The following is a 23287-nucleotide window of genomic DNA, read 5'->3' as shown; positions in this document are numbered from 1 at the left end:
CTCTGTCTGTAGCTTTCTATTAATGTTGTCTTTCGGGCTCTGTGCCGGGACGCTTGTCTGGACACATGACTCTCCTGCTGGCAGAGTCGCCGTGATGTTAATTCAAACATGCAGGCAGCTGCTAAATGCCCACAGCTGGTAAGTGAACATCCACTGTCACTCCGAATGCTGTTCCACTCTCTGTCGCAGAGTCTCTTCATCTCTCCCTCGCAACTTTCAATTTTTTTTTCTCCCCTCTCTGCCCTCAGGCCGGTGTCACATCACATCACTCTACCTTTATGCTCCTCTCTTGGCCGCGTCAGGTGTGAGAAAACGAAGAGAAGATGAAGAGAAGAGAAGAGAAGAGAAGAGAAGAGAAGAGAAGAGAAGAGACAGACTTTGCCGGCATAAAGTTAGATGATTGATAGCGGCAGAGTACAAAGACAAGGTCTAAATCATTAGTGAAACCATTATAGTTGACTGCAGCTTCTCCATCATCTAAATCACTCTTTAACTCACCGCTTTCCTCCACACATAATGTGTTAGCCACGTAACCATGAAGCTGCCTACGTGCACGTCCGCCTCTTGTGCTTCCGCTGCATGGAACTTTATTTGAGCGCGTGAAAAATGCTCGAGCCTCTCGTCTCTGCAAGCAAATGTGAGCCTTATACTGTGTGTGTGTGTGTGTGTGTGTGTGGCTGTCTCATATCAATATTACAGATAGCATCTGCCTCGGGTGTGATATGAGGTAAAGGAGAACTGGAGAGGGTGGAGAACGACGAGTGGATGTGGATAAGAGACAGACATATAGGAAGGGGGATTTAAGTGATGGATAGGCACAGACTGGAGGATAAAAGGAGGATGAAGACAGATATAGGCTGCAGAAAAACGTCCGTAAATGATAAAGAGAAGGAGAGGAATAGATGCATTTTAAAGAGGGAGACAAAGGAAGGAGAGGGAGATGAGAAAATAAGACAGCGAGAGAGAGGAGGAGGAGGAGGAGGAGGAGGAGGAGGAGGAGGAGGAGGAGGAGGAGGAGGAGAGCGTGGCATTTGGCTCGCTGCCTGTGTTTTTTTTGTTGTTTTTTTTTCATAAGCAATGCTGAATAATGATTTGGCCTATAAAAGATTGGCGCTCTGCAGAAGGACGAGGACGAGGAAATGAGAAGGAGGGAAGGGAAGGAAAGAGGAGGGGAGATTGAGGTGATGAAGACACAGGCGTGCAGGGAGGAGCAGGGAAATGGAGGTGGGACCAGGGGGGCGAGGACGAAAGATGATAGATGGGGTCCATTGGGCAGTGGTGGAGGTGGTGGCGGAACGAGGGAGGGTGGGGTGAGGAAGGGTGAGATGAATGGGAGAGTGGGAGAGGAGAGGAGAGGGAGAAAGCCAGGAGGAAAGAGGAGAGGAGGGAGAGAGGTAGCTGTCAGGATGATTTGAGCCTGCCCTCAACGGACCCTGACGCTGCACTTTTCCCTCAGCAGCTGTGTGTGTGTGTGTGTTCTTTCCAAACACTCCAAATAGAGATCTTGCTTTCAGAGACAGCAGTGCAGCGAGCTAAGAGGAAAATGTGAAGTAGACGACCCACCGCCGCTTCAAAAAGGCCAAAAGGAGATTTTGCAGCCGTTCTTTGACCTTAAGTTAACCGTCGCTGCGGCGGTGCCACATCGCTCTCTGACAGATTCATTTGCATCAGAAATATTCATTATTTAAGGGCTTTACTCTGTTCTAGGAATACAAATTTAAATAAATTAAGTGTTTTTTTTTCTCTACCGTCATCCTGTCATTGACATTTTAGGGAATTCATTTGCTTTTGCTGGGGATCAGAGGAGGAGATGGTTATCTCTCTAATCTGAGTCTATTACATGTGAAGGTGGAGCCAGCAGCAGTTAGCTTAGCTTAGCTCGAAGGGTGAAACAGCCATACAGTAGGCTTTGCTCGCTCCAAAGGGAGGGAAATTCAACTAAATCAGCACTTTTAAAGTTCTCTTATGAGCATGTTAAAGCTCCTTCGAGAGTCTTGTCGTCACCCCGAGGCTTCCAGGCAGCTTACTCCCAGTCTTTTATGCTAAGCTAAGCTAAACACCTATGGATACGAACCTTCTTGTGAATTGGGCATTAAATGCAATAGTTATTTGTTTCTTTCCTTGTAAAAAGTGTCAGTATGTCGATGTTTGCTTCCGTTTCTAAAGTGCATCCTGCCTCCCAACAGCGGTTTGAGCTGATTTAACCATTTACACTAATTAAAGACGACATTTTATTGACGGTAAACATGTCTAACTAACTAAACTAATTAAGGATACGTCTCTGTCGTCTCCAGACTCCCTTAAAAAAACCTTAATTTAAACACTTGTTGCATTAGGAGAAACTTTATAAACTTTATAAAACAAACTCTAGAACTCATTCTTAATTATCTGGGCTTACATGTTAATTCAGCAAACATTTTACATGAAGATATATCTATATCTATATCTATATCTCTCTGTGTGGAAAAACGTTGCAGCCTTGTATGTGCGTGTTTGCATGTAGACGGTGGAAGTGAGATCTTATCGCAAGAGGTCAACTTGTGATGCATGTCGAGACGCGTGTTAACGCCAGGTGTGAACAGAGCTTGTCCACTTGCGATCAGATCACTCGGCATGGACGGTAAGACCAAATCCGAACCGCTTGTAAGCAAAAGACAACTTTCTCTCTGATGCAGTTCCGCTTGGAGAACGCTGAGGCGGCAAGTCACGGCAAACACACAAGGTAGACGTTTCTTCAACATTTCCCTGCTTCGTTACAGGCATACCCATGTCTACAGACACAGCTGTTGGGTGATAACTGAATCCTGTCACCCCATGATGGATGTCATGTGATGGGAAATGGGAAGTCACGGTGAGTCATGCCTGGCCGTGGCTGCACTGATCTTAGAGGGGCCACGAGCTCTTCTCCCTGCTCACCCCCTCCAGCTGTCCCCCTCGCACTTAAATTGCTACTGTACATGAATCTTAATGAAAACATCTCTCTCTCTCCGTCCGACCACCACTCCATCGATCCTGCCTGCAGAGCCAGCAGAGTGCTTGACAAAATGTGATGCATTATAGATTACAGATTACCATTTTAAATTGCAATCAGGCGCCGTAATAGATTAGATTGCCTCAACGCAGTGACATAAAACAACCCCTGTCTGACCGGGGCACGCAGATTCATAACAGCGCGGGAGTGTGTGTTGATACCGTATCATGAGTTTTTTATGCGATAAAGAGAGAGAGAGAGGGGGGAACCATATTGTCTGCTCATAATGCAGTCTTTGTCGACGAGCACAGACGACTCCTTTGTCTCGACAAGTCGAGTGTGTGTGTGTGTGTGTGTGTGTGTGTGTGTGTGTGTGTGTGTGGGATTAACAGCAGTTTTCAGTTTCTAAAAACTGTAAATTACAAGAGGAGAGACATATGGTTAATGTTCTAATGACCGTGTTAAATCAATCTGATGATTCAAGAAGAGGATGTTAAAGGGGCAGTTCACCACAAAATCAGAAAATGCTTGGTTTTTATCCCTCTGGATTGTTTCGACCTGGTTATTCAGGGTAATCCACAGACCATATTGTGAGCAGTTTCATGTGGGAACTATTTTCTTTTGCTACCGAGAGGCTCGTGAACATGACAGCACAGGATGTAAACATCAATGGTGGCCTTCTCGGCTGAGCTAAAACATTAGCTCGCCACTTGTCAACAACTAGACGCAGCAAAACAGAAATAGGAGGTAGTTCCTACATGAAACTGCACACAACACGGTCTATGTCCAGGTTAGCATTTTCAAAATTCCTGTCTCTGCAACCTACACACTGAAAATAGTAAGTGAACCTAAAGGCTAATTCCTGCCCAAGTTAGATACACATACCAATACGGATTGAGACTTCTGCACGTACTCCTCTGGTAGCTTACGGACTCGGGCCAACGAAGCAGTGTTTCGTTTAGCCGTGGTTGGCATTGTAGCCAATAGCTCAAAGTAAGACTCGACCACAGGAAGAAGAGGAAGAAGTTTTAAAAGTTGGACAGCGGCGATGAAAAAGTTTATGTCTGTGCGAAACATAGTTTACTCCGAGGATGCATGGAAGTCATTATGTGGGCAGTAACGGTTGTATCATTCGGAACATTTTCAGACGAAGAGGGAGCAGAAATGAACCTTAACATGGTTGCAAACAGTAAGCTAACGAGTAAACAAGCTAGCCGCTCTTACCTTTACTTTTGTGGGGATTAGCTAATTTAAGGCAGGGGCTCACATCCAAACATTTTAGTTTCCCCTGACGTTATTTTGCATGTTTAAAGGTTTAAAGGTTTAAAGAAATATAAGAAAGTATTGAGAATAGGTGCAGCCAGGCCTCTCACCAGCACCAAGACAGCACTATGAAAATATGTCTGGCTATGTGAGACTATATCTCGAGTAACCGCTTCAAGTTTGAGCTTTTAGAATGTATTTTCTAGCATTTTACTTCCAATATCTTCAAGAGACGGAGCGCATCTCTACAAGGCGACATCTCCAAAACCCTGCAACTCACACCAAAACAATCTAGATGGATAATAAGCACTAATCTACTAATTTAGATTTTTTGGGGGGGTGAACTGTCCCTTTAAATATAACAGCAGGAACCAGAGAGAGACAGCATTAGAAAGCCAGGGTCAGGGTTGGTGCCGACAATCACTCGATGACCACGTACGTCTGCCCTCCACAGACACGCACTGCTCCTTCTCCTTGGCCTCTTTGCCCTCTGAACCCTACAGCTCAATTTCAGCCTAATGCTGCACACACACAAACACACACACACCAACACAGACACACACACACTCCAGGCGTAGGGCGTCTGTAGACTTAAATAGCTCTGCGCTGTAGGACAGTTGTAAATAACAGCCTATTAGACCTGAGATGTTACCACCAGCACTGCACATATCTCACTCGTACTGGCACGGTTCAACATTTACTTTCCAACGAATGCAAGTTGTCGTTACTGGAAGCACACTGAGCTGGAGGAAAAAATGTTTAGACACACACAGAAAGTCTTAGAAAAACCACAAATACACACAGGCTGTGTGCATACACCATAATGAATAAATCAGAGCCTGTTGTTTCCAGCAGATCAGCCAGATTTTTGCTCCTCCTGGAAAACAACTGGACTTTAAATGAATGTAAGACATTCAAAGAGGAAGAGGGAAGAAGGGCCGGGGGGCGGGGGAGGGAAAACAAAAAAGCATCAAATTGATCCGAGGAGAAGAAACAGAGAGTCAAACTGAAAAATAACGAGAACAGGGAGACAGGCGGAGAGGCATGTTTTCCATTTCCACAGCACAGTGCGAGAGTAAAGCAGAGCAGAGCAGAGCGCAGCGTGGCTTCAACCTTTCAGCCTCTCGACAAACAGCCGGCCGGTGAAATATTGATGCTTCAATTCCAACAAAGAAATGTCTGAATGATTTTGGTACATCTGAGTGGGGGAATTCACCTATCTATAATTGATACGGCTGAAATGTTAATAACTGGACTGGGGAAAGCACCGGAACAGAGAGGGGAAGAGTGTAAGTGTACAGGTTTGTAAGTGTGTGTGTGTGTGTGTGTGTGTCAGTCGGTTTGTATCTGTGCCCATTAGATGCCTGAGAGCCGGTGGTCTCTTCTCTAATACGTGACGGATGGATTCGTATGTGGCATGACGGCCATACGAAGATGATGTCATAACGTCACCATCAGGCATCATCCTCTTCTTCAGCAACTTCTGTTTTGTTTCTCAAATGAAATATTAGCTTCCTCAGTGCCTGCAGAATAAAATGTATCATCAAATTGTTTCTTGATTAGCTCGTTAAGTTGGTTTTATGATGTAAATATTGGACTTTCATTTTTCTTTCTTGCAGTTGTCTGTATAATTGGCGTTTTATGAGCCGCAGCTCCGATTGGACCCGCGGCCATCTGTGGGGAAGGGAAGGGGATCTCTTTTATGGTAGCCTGTCCTTTTACAACGTGTTAACGCTGGTAACTTTGTCACAGTGCTTGGGCCGGATCAGGAAACTCTGCAGCAGCTGGCTCAAAAATCCCGATTATAATTTGTACTGTATGTCTGCACAGTTTTATCAAGAGTGGATTCAAGCACTTATCAAGCTCGTTCAAGGTACATCGAACAAAAACTGCCCAGACTCTTGAAGCAATTATCATGACATCGGAATTGTTGCTTTTAATACAGTTGTGAAATCTAAAGTCTACTCAGGAATCGAAGTCCTTTGCAACTTCATTTATCTCACCAGTTGTTTCTAACTTTGATTTGGTCCGTATGGTTTATGTCTTGCAAATTCTGACGCCAAGAAACACTACAACTGGATGGTTTTATTTCAAATGTTAAAGGATTTTGAGTTTTCGTGAGTAATTGTATAGATTAAACACCAGTTTATGTTGAAAATCATGCTCTTTTAAATTCAACTGTATTTCTTATCCTTAAAATTAAACATTTAACAAAATAAAAATGATTTCATCCTACTTAGATAACCGCAAGATTCATCTAATTCTCTTAATTTTTCTTCTAAAACCATTTGTTAAGCTTTAATCTCTAATTACATTTAAAAAATGAGTTTTAAAAAGTTTTAAAGGTGCAATTTGTTAGATTGTAAAGCTTCAAACTTCACACTCAACAAATAAGGGGGAAACGACTAGTGCTAGCTTGTTAGCTCAGTTAGCTGTGCAGCTAGCAGTCCAGACCGGGAGCTTGAGCACCAGCAGCTTTGGACCATGAAGAGCCGGGATACTACACTAATTTCAGTAGATACAATACTTCCTCACACAAAACTGATACTTCACATTTTAATGATAATTACATTTTCCTGTTTTCCCACTAAAATTCTTGCATATTGCACCTTTAATAAATGCCACAGTTTATATAACTTTCTATTATCTAACATTTATGTAACCTAAACTTTCTGCCTGCTCTTCCATCACTCCTGCAGTTAGCTTTAATGTGTTTTTTTTTTGCTTCTTAACCAGTCTCAATCCTCTCGGCAAGCATTCTCCATTAAGTCCCAGCATGCCGTTCTGTCGTCCCTTCTCTCTGTGTGCTGTATTTTTATTTCACGCTGCAGAACTGTCGGCCTTTTCTTTCGGTCTCACCACGCCGCCAACAGCCAAACAGCCAAAAACAATGACGGACACCAAATCCTCCAATCTGTGTTAATTCCTCCTAAGTGTGAAAACCATCCTGGAACAGTGAATGTGTTGTAATTAGACTTTGATAATTAGAGACAAGGGACAGAGGGAGGTCCCTGTGTGATTATTATGGGATTGTTTAAGCCAGAGAAACAGGAGGAGAGTGGGCTGAAGTTCACCGAATACACAAAACAACTCTCACACAAGCTGGTGGAGGCAGAAACTCCAAAGGCAAAAACTTCCCCTCATTTCTCATCCTTCTTTTAGTCGCAACCAAAACCTCCTCTAGCAGTTTCAATCTTCACATAACACCCATCCATCCCGTCTTTACCTGCAGTCCAGTTTCTCGATCTCAAAATGCGGGTTGAAGTTGAGGACGATGCGTTGCAAGGGCTCGGGCGCCGTGATGACCCAGCGGCAGTTCTGGTGAGGCGGGTACTCCAGTGGGTAGCCCGGGGTGGTGATGTAGCCGGCTTTACTGGCATCGAAATAGCCACCGCATGGCTCAGACGCTGCGTGGAGAGAGAGAGAAAGAGCAATCAGCTTAAATGCAAGATTAAAAAAGTCAAGTTGAAGCAGAAAGACGTACATTTTCTGTGGATTTGGTCCATCATAATATATAAAACTGTTTAAACTCTGACTAAATCATTGCGTTCCAAACTCCCAGTCTGGGCAGAGTCAGCGAATACAAATGCTAATTTCATGGTTAGCTGAGCTAACTAGCTAATGGCACCCACAGTAAGCAGCAGTTAGCAGTTATTCTGGTGGTATGCTACCCCACATCTGTTTGAATTCAACATAGGAACAATGTTTATATCCTGCACCTTTAACTAGAGCTGCAACGATTCATCGATAAAATTAATCACCAACTATCTTGACACGTGATTCATCGGTTGTAAAGGAGTAAAAATTATCTAATCCATCTTTTTGAGATTGGGTATTTTCTGGTTTATTTGCTCCTACATGAACGTAAACTGAGTATTGTTCGGGTTGAAGGAAAAACAATAAGTTTTAAGACGTCATATTGGACTTTGGGAAACACTGGTTGACATTTTTCTACTAGTTTCTGACATTAAATAGACTAAACAACTAATCAGTTAATCATAAACAAGATCATCTGATTACTCAACAATAAAACAATCATGAGCTGAAGTTTAAACTTTGTTCTAAAATATTGATAATATTATTCCGAAACGTGACAATACAGAAAGACATCTATGGAGCCAAACTGACAAAAGGTTTGTTAATTTGAGTAAAAAAAAATAAAGTAATTGAAAGAATAACATTTTAAACTGATATTTCAATTTTTGTTCTTGAATTAAAAAAAATTAAAGTCAAACTAAAGATAAAGTGTAGGTAAGTTTTTTCAATTTATTTTCAGATTTCTTATTTTTCCACTTTCAAGTTTTATCTTTTCAATTACTTAACTTTTTTAACATCAACAGACCTTTTGGCCTCCGTTTGACTCCGTAGACGTCAACATTCACGATTCTGTTAAAGTTAAAGGGTCCCAAACTGGTAAACATGCGGATAAGAGTTGTGTTTGCAGAGACAGGATATGAGAAACAAAGAGGTGTGTGTGAACGTGTCCGTGTGGATGTGTGATGTCACAGGTCAACTCTGCATCATGACACACAAAGACCCCATTCTGACCCACGAAGACCGACACACACACACACAGACAGTGGACGAGGCCTGCAGATGCCACAGTTACTGTCACAGAGCGGATCCACTTGTCGGTGGTCATACGTCTGCGTTGTGTCGCGGACAATGCCGCTCATTCACCGCCGCAGATGTACCCTGACATTGATGGGTAACTCATATGTATCTCTGACACCCGACGGCATAACACACACACGACTCTACTGTATTACGTCTGTGGCGTCTATTGTACGTCATGCCTGAGCTGTTTGATGGACTGTGCAGACGTTCGACATGAGCTCAACTTCTTCATTGTTTAACGGCCCATAAACTTAAGTTAAACCATCACGGTGGTTGTAATGAATTCAGTCATTGTGGAGTCAAAGCACTTCCAGCATAAAAGGGACAGTATGAGCCACAATCTGCCAGAAAGGAATGAAGACCTAATGTCTCATTTCACTAAAGCTGCAATTAAGGAGTGTTTTCATTAAATCCATCAAGGAGGTACATTTATCCACTCGCGTCCGTTTGATTGTTGGTTCATTTGTCGTCAGAATCTCACAAAAACTACCGACCGTACAGCCATGACACTTGGATGGAGGACGGGTCTCGGACCAGAATTGACCCCCATTAGCTTTTGGTGTGGATCTGGGTAAACAGACCGATCTGGGAATCATTTCTCACTCTCTTCAACATTGCAAGATCAGGCATTTTTCAACAGTTTTGATGAAAAAAAAGAATCAGGTGTATTTAGGTGGCTTGTATCTATGAGTGAGGACAGTCTGATGCTGATACTACACCTGGTTGGTTGAAATTATGGTTAAGCAGTTGCAGGTGGTTTGAAGTTTAGAGTCATACAGAACTTTCGAGTTTGAGGGTGGATGAAGCTCGATTTAATTAAAGGGGAATGTTTCAACATGTGTAAGTGTGAAACCAACTGGATATTTTTATGGCGACCTGGCGGCAATTTCCAGCCATGTTGGGGAGACAAAACCAGGTGTTTTAAGCTAAAAGATGAACTTCTCCTAACCCTAACAAATTTTTTTTTGTGCCTTAATCGAACTTAAAGGCTTCTTTGGTTTACAGAACTTTGCCACCATTTATCTTACTATTAGGTTGATAAATGTATTGACCTAATGTCTATCAACGCTCTCCGACAAGTGACTTGTTTTGAACCAGTAAGTATCATCAGTGCTGATGTGATCGAGGGAGAAAACTAAAAAAATAGTGCTTTGTGTTATTGTGGGACTATTATTTTGAAAGGACTGCTTTCCTAATCCAAGGAATCGTCCCAGCACCAAACTGTGATTACGCTGCACATCAAGGACGGGAGCAGATTGAGTTTTCAACAAATATTTGGGGTAAGACGAGGGCCACAGCGGAGCAGGTTATGCTAATAAAAAACAGCATCTGTGAGTGTCGGCTGCTTTGCTGGGAAGTATTTGGCCGGTGAGCAAACCCCGGAGATAATTTCCTGTTTATGAGAGGGAAAAACAAACTCTCGAAGAAGCTCCTGACGGTCTCGTGTTATTGTTTCGATCGGAGCTGAATGTGCAACAAAAAAATATGTGTGAAGACGTTGTGTAACTTGCTGGTCTGCGCCGTGACGTTTTTTATTTATTGCCCCTGTGCTGAGTGGGGTGACATAGCCAAGTCAAACTACTCAGCAGAATACAACATATCTCGAGGCTTTAAATAGACCTGCTACTGTAAACCCAATCTGAGAGGAGTCACACAGCAAATATTAACGCGTGCGCACGGCATAAACACTCTGACGGACGCCGTCTTCAGATTAAATTCAGCTCTGAGAAGGGGAAAAACAAACTTGCAGCTTCTGAAACGTCCCCTGATCTCCCACAGTCTCGTCTTTCACCGCTTCGAATGCGCACATGTGCGCTCGAGAGATTGGAAATGGAGGTCAGATCTTCCCACAAAGTGATTGACACTTTGGCGTCTATATCTGGTGTCTACCTCACACTGTCTGCAAACAATTAGCGATCGCTCCGCTTTCTCCCTCTCAATCCCTCTGCCTCCGTCCGTCCCCCCTCCCTCCGCCACGCTGCGAGCCAACTAGTCCCCTCGTCTATCTCCTCCTATCTGTTTCCAATCTCCCCGGTGACATACAGTAATACAGGAGTAGAGTTACAAGGGCCTATGTAACCCGGCCAGACGCATTTCATCTCAGCACCACCTGGATTAGTGTTTAACCACTCTGGAATCTCACAGCACCATCAGCCAAACACCACTTTTAGCTCAGCGCTTAGCTAACTGTCTCTCACGAAGAAATCTGGGTTATGCAGAGGCAATGCGAGGGGGGGAAACATGCGAGGGTTGTTAGAGGAATGAAACCGATTAATAAGCGATTGCTTGGGACTCGTAACGTGCACTCGGTTGTTGTTGTTGGGCGCGGTGGGTCTTAAAATGAGAAGAGCACAAATGTGTTTTCATTAGATCCAGTCCCCAAAGAGACCGCGAGGGAGACGGTAAAGGTTTATTGTTTTTGACAGACGACTGCTTTAATCTTCATTCAGGCGTCTCCTCAACATGCACTGAAGGGGGTGGACACAAAAACGTGAACACACAATCTAAATGTCAATCGTACACCATTAAACACATCATTAATCTAAATCTTAATCTAAATCTTTGTCTTTTATCACCTCAGTCTTACTACCACCACCCTCCGTCTCCCATCTTCACCTCTGGCCTGCAGCCGACGAGGACACCACCTCCCGGCGTCTGATGAATAACGCCGGCGTGATGAAGAGGCAGACGCTGTGCGTGCGTAAAGTAAAGTGTCTGCTCTGCTTCGAGGGTGTATTTATATCGGGACGTGCACACGTAAGTCATTCTACCATTATCGCAACCGAACAAGGAAAGGAAGTGACACATGCTGCGGGGATGAGTGCACAGGTGACATCACATCCTCCTGCATGAGGTTGATATTGTTTTCTGGTTCTTGGGCTCAAAGTGTGAGTCATTATAGAGTTCCTGCAGTAATAGACCGGTATACTGGAGAAGTGAAACTTTAAAAGAAAACGGTATAAAACAGCTTCCAAAAGTAAATCTATAGCCATGCTGATTTGTATTCCGCACTACAGCGGCCCTGACCTGCATGCTGGGAGGAGAGTGTAACGTCTGTGTGCGTGAGGAGATGCTGAGTTGGGGGAAAATCCCAAATTCTTGTCAAGAATTAGCAAACAGGTTAAAAAAAAAAACCCTGTTTTCCCACCTATCAGCTAAAAGTCAGCGAATCCAAATGTTGTCAAAGCCGATGAGGAGATAAGATGAAAGACGGACATCATGCTGAAACAGAAAGTGCCTCATAGAAATGTCCACGTTTCCTCAGTTTGTTTATTCAAAACATTATAAAAAGGATAAAAGTTTACCCAAAATGCTACATGGTACATAATTGGCATAATAGAAAAATTTATATATATATGTTAGAGAAGGGAAAGCCGAAAGTTGAGGGCAGGACTATAAATAGAAAAAAAAGTATGATAGGAGATTGTGAAAAATACAATAAAACTTAACAACTATCATGATGAAATAAATGTTGAGGTATAACAGGAAGTTAGGAGAGGTTCTATAGCAGATTAAAAGCTGTAAAAGGACATTTCACTGTGTGTCTTTGACGGGTTTGTCCCTCGCAGAGGACACAAACACTTCCTTCCTCTTGACTTCACACAAGACTGCTTCTCTCTTCTCGACCACATCAGCTCGTGTGATCTTCAGAGAGACGTCGCATTCGGACCGCATATTCACAACAAACGCACAAACACACAAACCGCTGAACATGGTTTTATCCCTCCTCTGGCTTAGACACCACTGTACTCAGACCACACACACACACACACACACACACAGAATAAGCAGCAGTAAACGGTGCTAAGCAGTCAAGCAGGGATATAAGACAGGCCACTGCATTATTTATGGCTCTCCGCCACGTTAAGTATTGCATCCTGATAACACCTATTCAGCAACTTTACCCCCCTCACATGCAAAGACACACACACACACACACACACACACACACACACACACACACACACACACACACACACACACACAGCGAGGCAGCCATAAAGACATGTAGAAATGCTGGAAACAGAAGTGCAGGCCTCGCAACAGAGAGGAACGAGTCCCGAACATGAAGAAAAACACAAAACTGATCTAAATCCTTGTTTGTTGGCCCCAAATGCAAATTTTCCGACCTTGATTTTTCTGAGCTCTCTTACACATTCATGTTCCTGGCTCCGAAGAGAGACTTTCTCAGCCCTGTCGCAATCGATTTGCTAGCCCGCGAGAACTTCGCTAATGTGCTGGACCGTAGTCGGAATTTATTTCCTTTGGCCGCGGACCATAATGATAGCATTAAATGATTTAGTGAGTGTTTGCGCATGAAAGTGTTTGACCCAGCTAACCAGGCGACGTTTTAAGAGCGAGGCTCTTATCTATCAACTTATTACCCACATACGCTGGCCCAAAAAAAAAATATGGCGCAGTGAGTCTCACACTCTCATTATTTCCGACCTTGTTGGAAACAGGTCCCTGAATTGAACAATCAATAAACTCTGATCATCTGCATCAAAGCCCGAGGGAATAAAATGCTAATTTTACCATTGATTTCCATGTATTTTTTACTTGTAATGTTTACAACGCATTTTTTAGTTGAGCACTCGCGAAACACTTCAAGCACCTTTAACGGTGACTGTGAAAAGCTTTGGTGAGACTCTGGGAATATAAGGAACTCTGAAAATAACAGGCTGAAATGTCTTTTTTTGGACTCAAACCAAGGTGCTTTTATTCCAACCTGGGAAACCTCAGGAATGGACAGAACGATGGAGGAAAGAGACAGAGCGAGAGAGAGAGAGAGAGAGAGAGAAAGGGAGAAGGAGGCAGAGCAGGACGGAAGAAAGAAAGAAAAAGAAGAGAGTAACGCCAGAACATCTGTCTCTCATCATCTGAAAAGAGAAAGTCAGCAGCTCAGAAAAAAGCTCACTGGACAGAAAATACAACCTTCACACAGACACACACGCACACACACACACACACACACACACACACACACACACACACAAACAGGTGGGGTTGTGCTTTTTCTCCAGGTGCCCTGCATTAAGCCACAGTGGAAAACTACAGAGAGAAAAAAAGAGTGTGCGTGAGTGTAAGTGTGTTTGTGTGTGTGTGTGTAAAGCGGAGGGATTGGACGACGGAGGACTACAAAGGATCCGGAGGAACAAACAGAGCGATGGGAAATCGGAGAGGAGAGAGACGAGGACTCGTAAAAATAAATAAAAGAAGGATGAGCGTGTGATACGGAAAAAGAACTGACATGAGAACAAGCTTCTCGACTCAGGAGAGAAGACGCTCGGCTGATCCGCGGGGCTTTAGAGAGCGGAGCGAGAGTATGACAAAGTAGAAAAAAAGTAAAAAGGAAGACGCTGTAAAAGATTTAAGATCAATAACAGAGAGAAGAGAGAGAGAGAGAGAGAGGAGCTGAAGAGACGACTGAAGGAGAGGAGTGTGAGAGGAGGTCGGAGGAGAGTGAAGTGTGAACAGAGAGAGGGAGATCTAATGTTCAAGAATGACGAGAGAGAGAGAAAGAGAGTTTGAGGTTACGTGAGCAGGTTTTCGATGGTCAACAGCCTCGATGTAGATGCAATAGAACTGTAAACTATCCATCAAGTTCTCCAAACTAGAGATCAAATCAAGTCGAGTTTTCTGAGGTTTATCTGATATCTGGCTAACGATTGTTGGTGTTGCTCCGACACGATCAGAAATAATGTCGCTCCAAGAAAGAGATGAAGTCTGTAGCTGGAGCCGGTCGTGGTGGACGAATGGTTCCTTAACGGTTCTTCTAAAGGCTCTTTGGTTATTCATCACTAATTACTTCATAAAAACAATTATTTGATGGTTATTCAAAGCACCGTTGGGGGTTCTGTAAAGAGCCTCTTGCTAAAAAGGTTCTCTGTGGAACCAAAAATGGTTGTTGTACGGCATCGCTCCAGAGAAATAGCCATTTTTGGACAATCGCCCAATTAACCGCAGGAGCTTTCACCAGGGACCGGACACCTTTGGATGAACTCAGTGCCTTTCCACCACATGGTCCAGACCAAATTAAGTTTTAGGGACATTGTTTTACCCCCCTAGGAGTTCCTGCTCGGTGGGTAGTACCTTCCAAAAAGCACAGGAACTTTGAGGTCGGGGCCTGAAGCGCCGACCACATCTTATTGGTCGAGCGCTCACAGCATTTTATTTCAGCCAAGTTAATTCTGCTTCAACACATCGTCATGGAGGTGCATAGGAAAGCAAATGATGGATTGGACCATCGCTCATCATTGCCCGATCTTTGTTGATCCTCAGAACCTCTCATGTTGCTTGAGAAAGTAGTCCTTTAGGTGAAAACGTATCTTATCTGTATTTATCTGTAGAGCAGATGGGCCTCCTGTTACTATCTTGTCTAACTTACTTAAACTGACATTGTGTTTATGCATTCCTGTTCAAGTTTACCTTTACTCGTACCATTGAACGTGGGGTCAAGTGCATAGGTCGAATCTGAAGATAATCCAGATAAAACCAGAACTTTAAAAAAATTCCAGAGGAAATGTTTGTAAACATTAGATGATGCGTCAGAAAGTGAGTTATGAGGACGACGAACAAGACTAAACGTAACGTGAGGAAGACTACCTAATCTGTAAACAACTCCCATGATCCCACGCTAATTCACAACGTCGTTAAATAATGTAGTGATTGACAGACCCCTAGTGGCAGAGATGACATACTAAGCAGCAGGAACATCAGCGTTTTAGGACTAACGTCACTCTTACAAGCCACGTAATTGGATTTCCAACTGTTGAGCTTCACTCTTGTCCAGGCAGAGCGAGCCGGGGACGAGAAAACCTCAGATTGACAGAGCCGGAGAGAAAAGAGTGGCCGAAAAGAGTGAAAAGATTTCCCATCGTGGCAAAGTGGGGCGAGAAGAGGGTGAGGGAGGTTTCTTAATCGGAGCGAGGGAAAAAACACCGACAAGAGGGGCGGCGTGGAGAAAGAGACAGAGAGTGCCATTAAAGGAGAGGTGAAGTGGCATGAAAGGAGGAAAAACAACTGGATGATTCAGCGTGAAGGCAGAGAGGAAAAGGAAAACAACCTGTGGCCTCGCACGGCGCCGCTCCGGAGGGACCGCCGAGGACACAGAAGGCTTAGCTCACACACACACACACACACACACATACACACACACACACACACACACACACACAAAAAGGAGTGAGGACAGGCAAATGTTCTCATTTGAAGGATTTCCATGATCTCCCCTTCCTCTCCGAGGACATTTGTTCTCCACAAGTGTACAACACACTCGCGCTGACACACAAGCTGATCTCCCCCATCCTCTCTAATTACTCCAGTCATTACCAATGGCCAATGAAGACACTAGAATACTAACAGTTTACTAATGACATGATAACTGTAATTAGAACATCCTGCTGGACCCACTAATTGTCCTTTCCCTTTTAGAGACAAAGAGAGAGAGAGAGAAAGAGGGGGAGAGTCTGCGCTGAAGGTTAATTAGCTTAATGTTTATTCGCTCGCCGCAAACTGGGTTGTTGATGTCAGCGGACCAGCGTCTGCTGTTCAACCACTATTATTCTAATGACGGGAAGACCAGCGTTCTTGTCCGAACGTCGCGCGGCTCATTAAAACGCGTACTTTTATAGAGAAAAGACTCGAAAGACGGCAGTCCGGAATTCAGGAGATGGGTACGGTTAGCTCTTAATCCTGAAACCTGGTGGTAAACACCTGTTACCTGCACCGTAATTAAAATGGAATCGGATTCTGAGGGAAAAAGTCTGCAGCACCTGTGTCACCCGCCTCAGATCAGCATAATCGCTCGTCGCACACCCGGCAGTTCGTTTTAAATTTCATGACCTCTCCGCGCGACCTGGTTTGTCCCTCTTCCTTTAATAACATGGCTGCCTTTTGGAAGCTAATCATCATCTTTTTTTTTCCACATCTATATCACAATCAGTGTGTTTCTTATTAACGCGCTTCACTTTGGGCCGGCGACCCTCCAGCGCCTCGACGGAGAGGAGGAATAAATCTGGCTCGCTTTACTGCAGGTGGCTCCACTCAACGACCGCTTCACACTCTGCTGCTCGCCCCTTATTTCACTAATGCCCTCTCGCGCTCCCTCTCTCTCTCGCGCTCTTCCTCACTACAAAACACTCGTATTTCCTCGCTCCCTCTATCTCTGCTCCCTCTCTCTCTTTTTTATTATTTTATTCTTGGGATGAAAGTTCACAAGAAGCTCATATTGGTGAAGCATTCCCGGCCTTTTTTTTTTTTTTTTGTAGCAGCGAAATACAGCAGCAGCAGCAGCAATAACAGGCGGAGACAACATAGTGAACACACGGACAAACACGTGTGGACGGGGTGAACAGGTGTCCCACATATTGAGAAGACGTCCCACGTTTTTTTAGCGACGGTAGTTTTCAGAAGTCAAAACCACTAAATTAAAGACGCTTTTTTTTAATCATCCTGAGGCGGGGAGGTGTGTTTGATGTCAGCTCCACACACTCAAGTGGAGTTTAACCTCCGTCACCGTCTCTGCTCCGTCTGCGACCTCAAGCTGGATGGAAAATACCACGGAAAAAAAAGGACACGCGGCCTCAACAAAGACTTGTAACAGCAGCTTAAGTAAGCAGCGTTCAACACATTGTGTCGCACTCGAGTCATCAGACTGTGGCAGTCAGATGGCACCGGTCATTTTTTCAGACTCGAGGAAAAAAATGCTTTCCGACAAAGGCAAGCGCGCCCCTGAATCAACGAGAGAACTAAAATATGTCACGAGCTACGGAGCCTAAATAGAAATCTCAATTTTTGAGGTGACTTTGTCTCATCGCTGTCGCACGAAAACTGACTTTTTGTCCCAGATTTGGGTTGTTGTCAGATTTCAGAGGCGTTAATTACCCTTTTTCTTACAGCCAGTCAAATAAATGTTGCTGCTGATATTCAACCTTTATCCACTCTGTCTTTCTTACTGTGTTATTCTGACTTTCATACCGCGCTGATGTATTTCCAGCCTTTGCCAGTCTGAGTAATTATCCACGGCAACACGAGATTACACTGAAAGGAACAAATACATTCAAATTAATATTTACAGACAGCCACATCTCTAATAATTCAGGCTAACGACTGATCCTTCCGTGCAAAGTCGTTACACAGAATCACCGTGTTAGTGGCTGGAGAGTCAATTCATTACGTGGTGAGTTACATGAGGGTATAACCCCATTGTGTGAACAAATGTTTTATTGACTGGCTACTGGAGCTTACGAAGCATTATGCCCCCACACCAATGTTACATTTAATTATTACAGGCCGGCCACCGCTGGACGCTCAAGGCTAGAAAATACTAATGCGTTAGGAAGCCCGATCGCACTGAGGAGACATGTTGCACATTAGCAGAAAAGCCTTAACATCTGAAAGCCAGACTTGTTTATTTCCCTTCATGCTGTGGACTTTTTTCTACCCAGGGAAAGTCCTCCTCTCTGATTCAGACCTCTACAATCACATCGGTTCGGTGCGAGCCATCGACAACCGTCTGATAAACCCGCCGTCCTCGGTGGATACCTGTGGGGCAATTCACCCCACGGCCGGCTCTCTCCTCACACTGTGCACCGAGCGAGCCTGTTTCATCATCCAGGATATTTCAGCAGAGACACTATGGAGGCAGACAGCTGGTCTTGAGTGGCCAATTATGTCCGTTTATCTCCCTTCCAGGCACAGCTGTGATCAAACGGAATGAAGAAACAGGATCAAACAGCGAGGCTAGGAATCATTCTTCCGTTTCGTTCACTTCTTTTTCTGCAGCTTCCCTTCTGCCTGATTCGGTCTCTGTTACTTCCCACCCCCCCCTCCCTTTTTACTTCCATCTCCTCCCTCCAGTCTCTCTCGCTCTCTCTTTCTCTCTATCTATACACACTTCTTCTGAGCCTCACTAACGCTCCCCTCGCTCGTCTCTCCGGAGACAACCGAGCAAGAGGCATCTGTGGAAAGTTTACTGCTGAGGAAGCCGAGAGTGTGAGTGTGTGCTCCGGTGGCTCTCGGGGTACCAGGAGAGAGATCTCAAAGGGGAAGTCCCCAGAAAAAAAGGAAGGTTTTGAGGAAGACCGCAGGATTTTTTACATGAGAAAAGTAGTTAAAAACGGCACAAATATTAGCTTTTTATAGAAAAGGAAACTGATGGTCACAGTTAGAAGAAGAACTCATCTTGGGAAAGATTGTGGTCATGGTTTAAAAAAAACTAATGATGACTGCTGTAAGAAGACGGAAACCTGGTCTCTGCTGTCGAAATTAGACTCTCCCACTCGCCACCACGTCCGCTTTGCAGTACCAAGGAACCTCACACTTCCTTCTTTGGTGGTAAATGAAAAACAAAGGCCGTTCAGGACAGCTCTGTAATAAATCTCAACATTTCAAGGATCCACACTGGCATTGATTGACCCTCAGAATTCACATGACATCTCCCACACACTGCAGTTTTCTCCCGTGACACATATGTCCTCCCATCAGAGGTAAAACAGGATGTAAAGAAAGCCTCCACTGTGCTCTCCGCTCACTGTTCCCCCCCCCCCAAACAACATTTGGCAGCCGCCGCCACTCAATCCGAGTCATGAGATCTGCAAAAGCCCGGGCTCGCCTCCCGAATAAGCTCTAAATCAATAAAATTGAGAATGCAAACAACTTCTCCGCAGCTAACCCTCCTCAGCTCGCCCCATTTACACACACAAATGTGTGTCAGAGCAGAAAGTGAGCCTCGAGGTGGGATTTTACACACAAAAAACACTCTGCCAAGATCTGGGTCTTTTCCAGAGGCAGCTCTGAGAAACCATTAAAGACAGCTAGAGTGCGTCTGTGGTGAAACATTGATCAGCAACCCCATTTTTAGCAGACAGAAACAGCCTTTGCTTTTGAATTCATGATGTGAAGTGGAGCTCAGCTGTTATTTAAAGCTGATTTTGTGAATAAAACAACTGTTTCTGGTTTTAATTGGCTGTGAAACTTTAAGTTATCCAAAAACGCACAACTGTGGCCACTCAACAGCGAATTGAAGTATTGATCCTCAACCTGGTGTGACCGCAGGCAGGTTCGTTTAGGAAAAACGGAATAAAAGACTTGTCTGATGGGCTTCCTGTGCGTAAAGATCGTTCTAACGTGGTTCAAGCGTACAGAAACCTCCTTTTAACGCATCGGACCAGCGCGCGTTTTCGCCTTGCCACCTGTAACTGAACGTAGATGTGAGAGTTTGGAGCGTTTCTCACATCAGATTCTCTGCGTTAAACCGCTGATGGATGAATGCAGCTGTCACCCTAAAGCGCGCACGGACTGAAGGGGGGGGAAGTGACAGACCTCCGGACCTCTGTGCGTCTGGAGCGGAGACAGCAACCCGGACAGACTCAGCGCCACAGACTCCAACATAAAAGGAAACCCTGCTGCGTGCATCTGCCACCCTTGATGTAAAAAATCTCTCAAGGAATATTCTAAGACGACATCACAGCGACGCATTACGAGATGAAACGAGCGCGATTAAGTCGCTATAAAGTCTATCGAGCTTGCTGACCTGACAGACCTCTGGCACCGACATTAGTCCCGATACGAGCATCACAGTGGTTTTTCTTTATTGAGCAGCTCTCCAGAGATCAGTCATTGATAAAGCTGCGGCGTAAAATCCACGGTGTGTGGTTCAGATGTTTGTCAGGACGACAAAAATCAATACCGATACCAAGTACCACATCCTGCATGCGTTACAGGACGGACCGGAGCTGCAGCGGAGGGAGAGTCCTCTGTCAGACCGCGTTGTTAGAAAGTTGCATTAACCGTTTACGCAGATGTCTACCGACGTTTTAGAAGACCAGTGGTCATGTCTCATTTCAAGTTGTTTCTCCACTTTTTTTGTCCCACACCCCTTCACCTCTGAGACGGCTCAACATGCTGCAGCGTTAACCCAACTGACCCGCGTCCCTCAGCCCTCTGACGTTTACGCATGATTTGAAAAAGGCACAAAACATTTTTTTTTCATCCTTTGCGCGTTTTGTTGGACACGAAAGCGCCACTCTCACCCCCCTATATCTCTGCCGCGTTTTTAGTGACCCCCATGCTTGTGATGTTAATCTTCTCTCAGAAAGAAGCGGGTTAATTTCTCTTTAACACTGCGGTGTGACTGGTTTGAGCGAAAGTGTCAAACTCACCTCCTTCCTCTGCTTTGGCCGCTGAAGGCGAGAGAAAAGCCAGTAAACATCCACAAAGCCAAATGTGTAAATCCATCTTCTCCCCTCGGGTGTGGAGAAATAACGCCTTTTCTTTTCTCCTCCTTTGTGATGTATATCTGAGTCCAAAGTCCCCTTATTTTCTCCTTTTTTTTCCACAGTTCTGTTTCTTTGAAGCGCAACTCGAGTAGTGCCCAAAATCCGCCACGAACGCCGGGTTGCGTTCACCGGGCTCTCCAGGAATATCGCGCTGGTTTGGCACTGTTTGGCGTGATCAATGTGTGCTTCTTCTTCTTCTTCTTCTTCTTCTTAGTCTTCTTCTTCTTCTTCTTCTGAGTAAACAAATGTGATCTACGCAAACTGATCTGAAATAAGGTTGTCTTTTTTTTTTTTACTCTAAACACGTTTTAAACCCTCAAAATCCATCGCGGTGGGCACATTTGGCAGCGCTGTGTCCCCCCGTCAGTCTCAGATATCAAACCTCGTCTACACAGCGTTTGAAAGACGAAATCATACAAACAAGGTAAAAAAAGGAAAAAAAAGCACCTGCTGACTCAACAGAAATCAGCTAAATAAAAAAATGTGCCGGCAAGTTTGAAAAAAAACAAAAAACTGTAAAAAGTCACACGAGTGTTTCCTCCTCGTCTCGATGAAATATCCCCAAATCTTTCGCTCTGGTTCTCTTCCCCAAACTGCGCATCTACTTGGTTAAAACACGTGTGATTAGGAAAGAAAAAACATATTTTCTCATCGGGGGTTTTCTCCTCTGTATACACTGTCCCGGTAACAGTCCCGTTCTTGCGCAAAGGATAACAGCAGATCTCGAGGAGAGGAGGCAAGCTCCGGCGTGCGTGCGTAAAAACCGCTCGGGAGACGAATAAAACCAAAGCGTTCAGCCTCTCCGCTCTCCTCCTGCGTACTGTGCGTTTCTTCTCCGAAACACGCTCCTCTATGCCTCCCTCTCTCTCTCTCTCTCTCTCTCTCTCCGTCACGCTCAGTGTATGTCTCTCTCTCTCTTTCTCTCTCTCTCGCTCTGTGCGTCGCCTCTCCCGGCAGCTCCGGCAGTGCGCTCCTTCCTCTCCGATCTCCGCCGGGTTTGTGGCGGCGGGCAGGACTGCTCACTCACTCCCCTGTCTCGGCGGACGTGCACGCCGCGCGCGCGCACGTGTATCGGATTACAGTAGGCACCTCGGCCCGCCTCCACGTAGCCCCTCACTGATTAAAGAGCAGTTTCATCTCCCTCTCACTCCCCTTTCTCTCTCTCTCTCTCTCTCTCTCGCCTCACCCTCTCTTACCTCTCTGATTCATTTACACCACATTTCTCCCTCTCTCTCTCTCCAAACCCTCCTCCTCGTTCCCCATCTCTCTCTCATTTGTTCCTCCACCTTTCTCTCCCTCTCCTTCTCTCTCTTCCTCTCCTGTGTTAAAGAGAAAGAAGAAAGGCAGAAAACAGGAGGAAGAGGAGGCCCACAGCACAGCTTTATGAGCTTTGTAGTGGTGCTGCTGGGAGCTTTAAAAGGGAACCTGGTGCTGCAGCCTTACAGCAGCAAACAGAACATACGCATGTGTGAACTAATCAGAATGGGAGGTAACTACCTAAATAACTGAGCGATCAATCACCGGAATTGCTTATTAGTAGTAATCCTTTATTTTCTACAGAGGGGTTTTTTTTTTCCTCATGTACTTGTCATGCAGAGCAGCCGTCGTGGTGATAATGTTTAAGCTCCTGGATGAAAAAAAAATGCAGGCCAGGGCGAATAGCTGTTTACCAAGGGCACACGGGTCAGTGGCGAACAGAATCTAAACAAGGGGAGGAAGATATAGACAGCAGTGCGATGCTGACACACACACACACACACACACAGAGGGAGAAATGAGGCTGGATGGCAAACAGCCAGAGGATCATTTCACAGGGGAAGAATGCATTCAAGTCGACTGAGTCAAAATAAAACTGTGCTCCTGTTCCGCCCCGCTCCGTCCGCGGTGTAACACAGGGTGTATGTCAGCGGGACGTGTGTTTTCAGGGACCAAAGCTCGCGGTCTGCAAAAAACTAACCAAATCTTGGCTCCCATAATGGCTTCCCAGGACACACCCTGCACACTTTCACACACAGATGCACACACACGCGGGGCCATAATGACACAGCTGAACCCACCATTGACCGCCCAGTTTAAAAGAAAGAAAAAAAGAAGAATCAAGTTGTGCGCCGAGTTATCTCGTGGGAAGAAAATCCCCCTCTAAACCTCTTTTTCT

General features: G+C 44.9%; 1 protein-coding gene across 3 annotated transcripts in view; it reads right to left on the bottom strand.

Moving 5' to 3' along the window:
• LOC115587724 (neuropilin-2-like) overlaps nucleotides 1–22261 on the bottom strand; it is a 108548-nt gene extending 86287 nt beyond the window's left edge. The window contains exons 1-2 of one of the 3 annotated variants that reach the window (XM_030427672.1): nucleotides 21016–22261; nucleotides 7461–7641 (exon numbers count right to left, since the gene is read on the bottom strand). In XM_030427672.1, the coding sequence (XP_030283532.1) occupies nucleotides 7461–7641; nucleotides 21016–21091 (257 nt within the window). In that variant the 5' untranslated portion in view covers nucleotides 21092–22261. The remainder of the gene's footprint in view (nucleotides 1–7460; nucleotides 7642–21015) is intronic. The other 2 variants (XM_030427674.1, XM_030427673.1) reach the window with 2 other exon arrangements.
• Between the last annotated feature and the right edge of the window lie 1026 nt (nucleotides 22262–23287).

Source organism: Sparus aurata, chromosome 9, assembly GCF_900880675.1.
Source record: "Sparus aurata chromosome 9, fSpaAur1.1, whole genome shotgun sequence".
In the NCBI taxonomy this organism is placed as follows: Eukaryota; Metazoa; Chordata; class Actinopteri; order Spariformes; family Sparidae; genus Sparus; species Sparus aurata.
The sequence above is the reverse complement of the archived record's forward strand: the minus strand, read 5'-3'. Positions and strand labels throughout refer to the sequence as shown.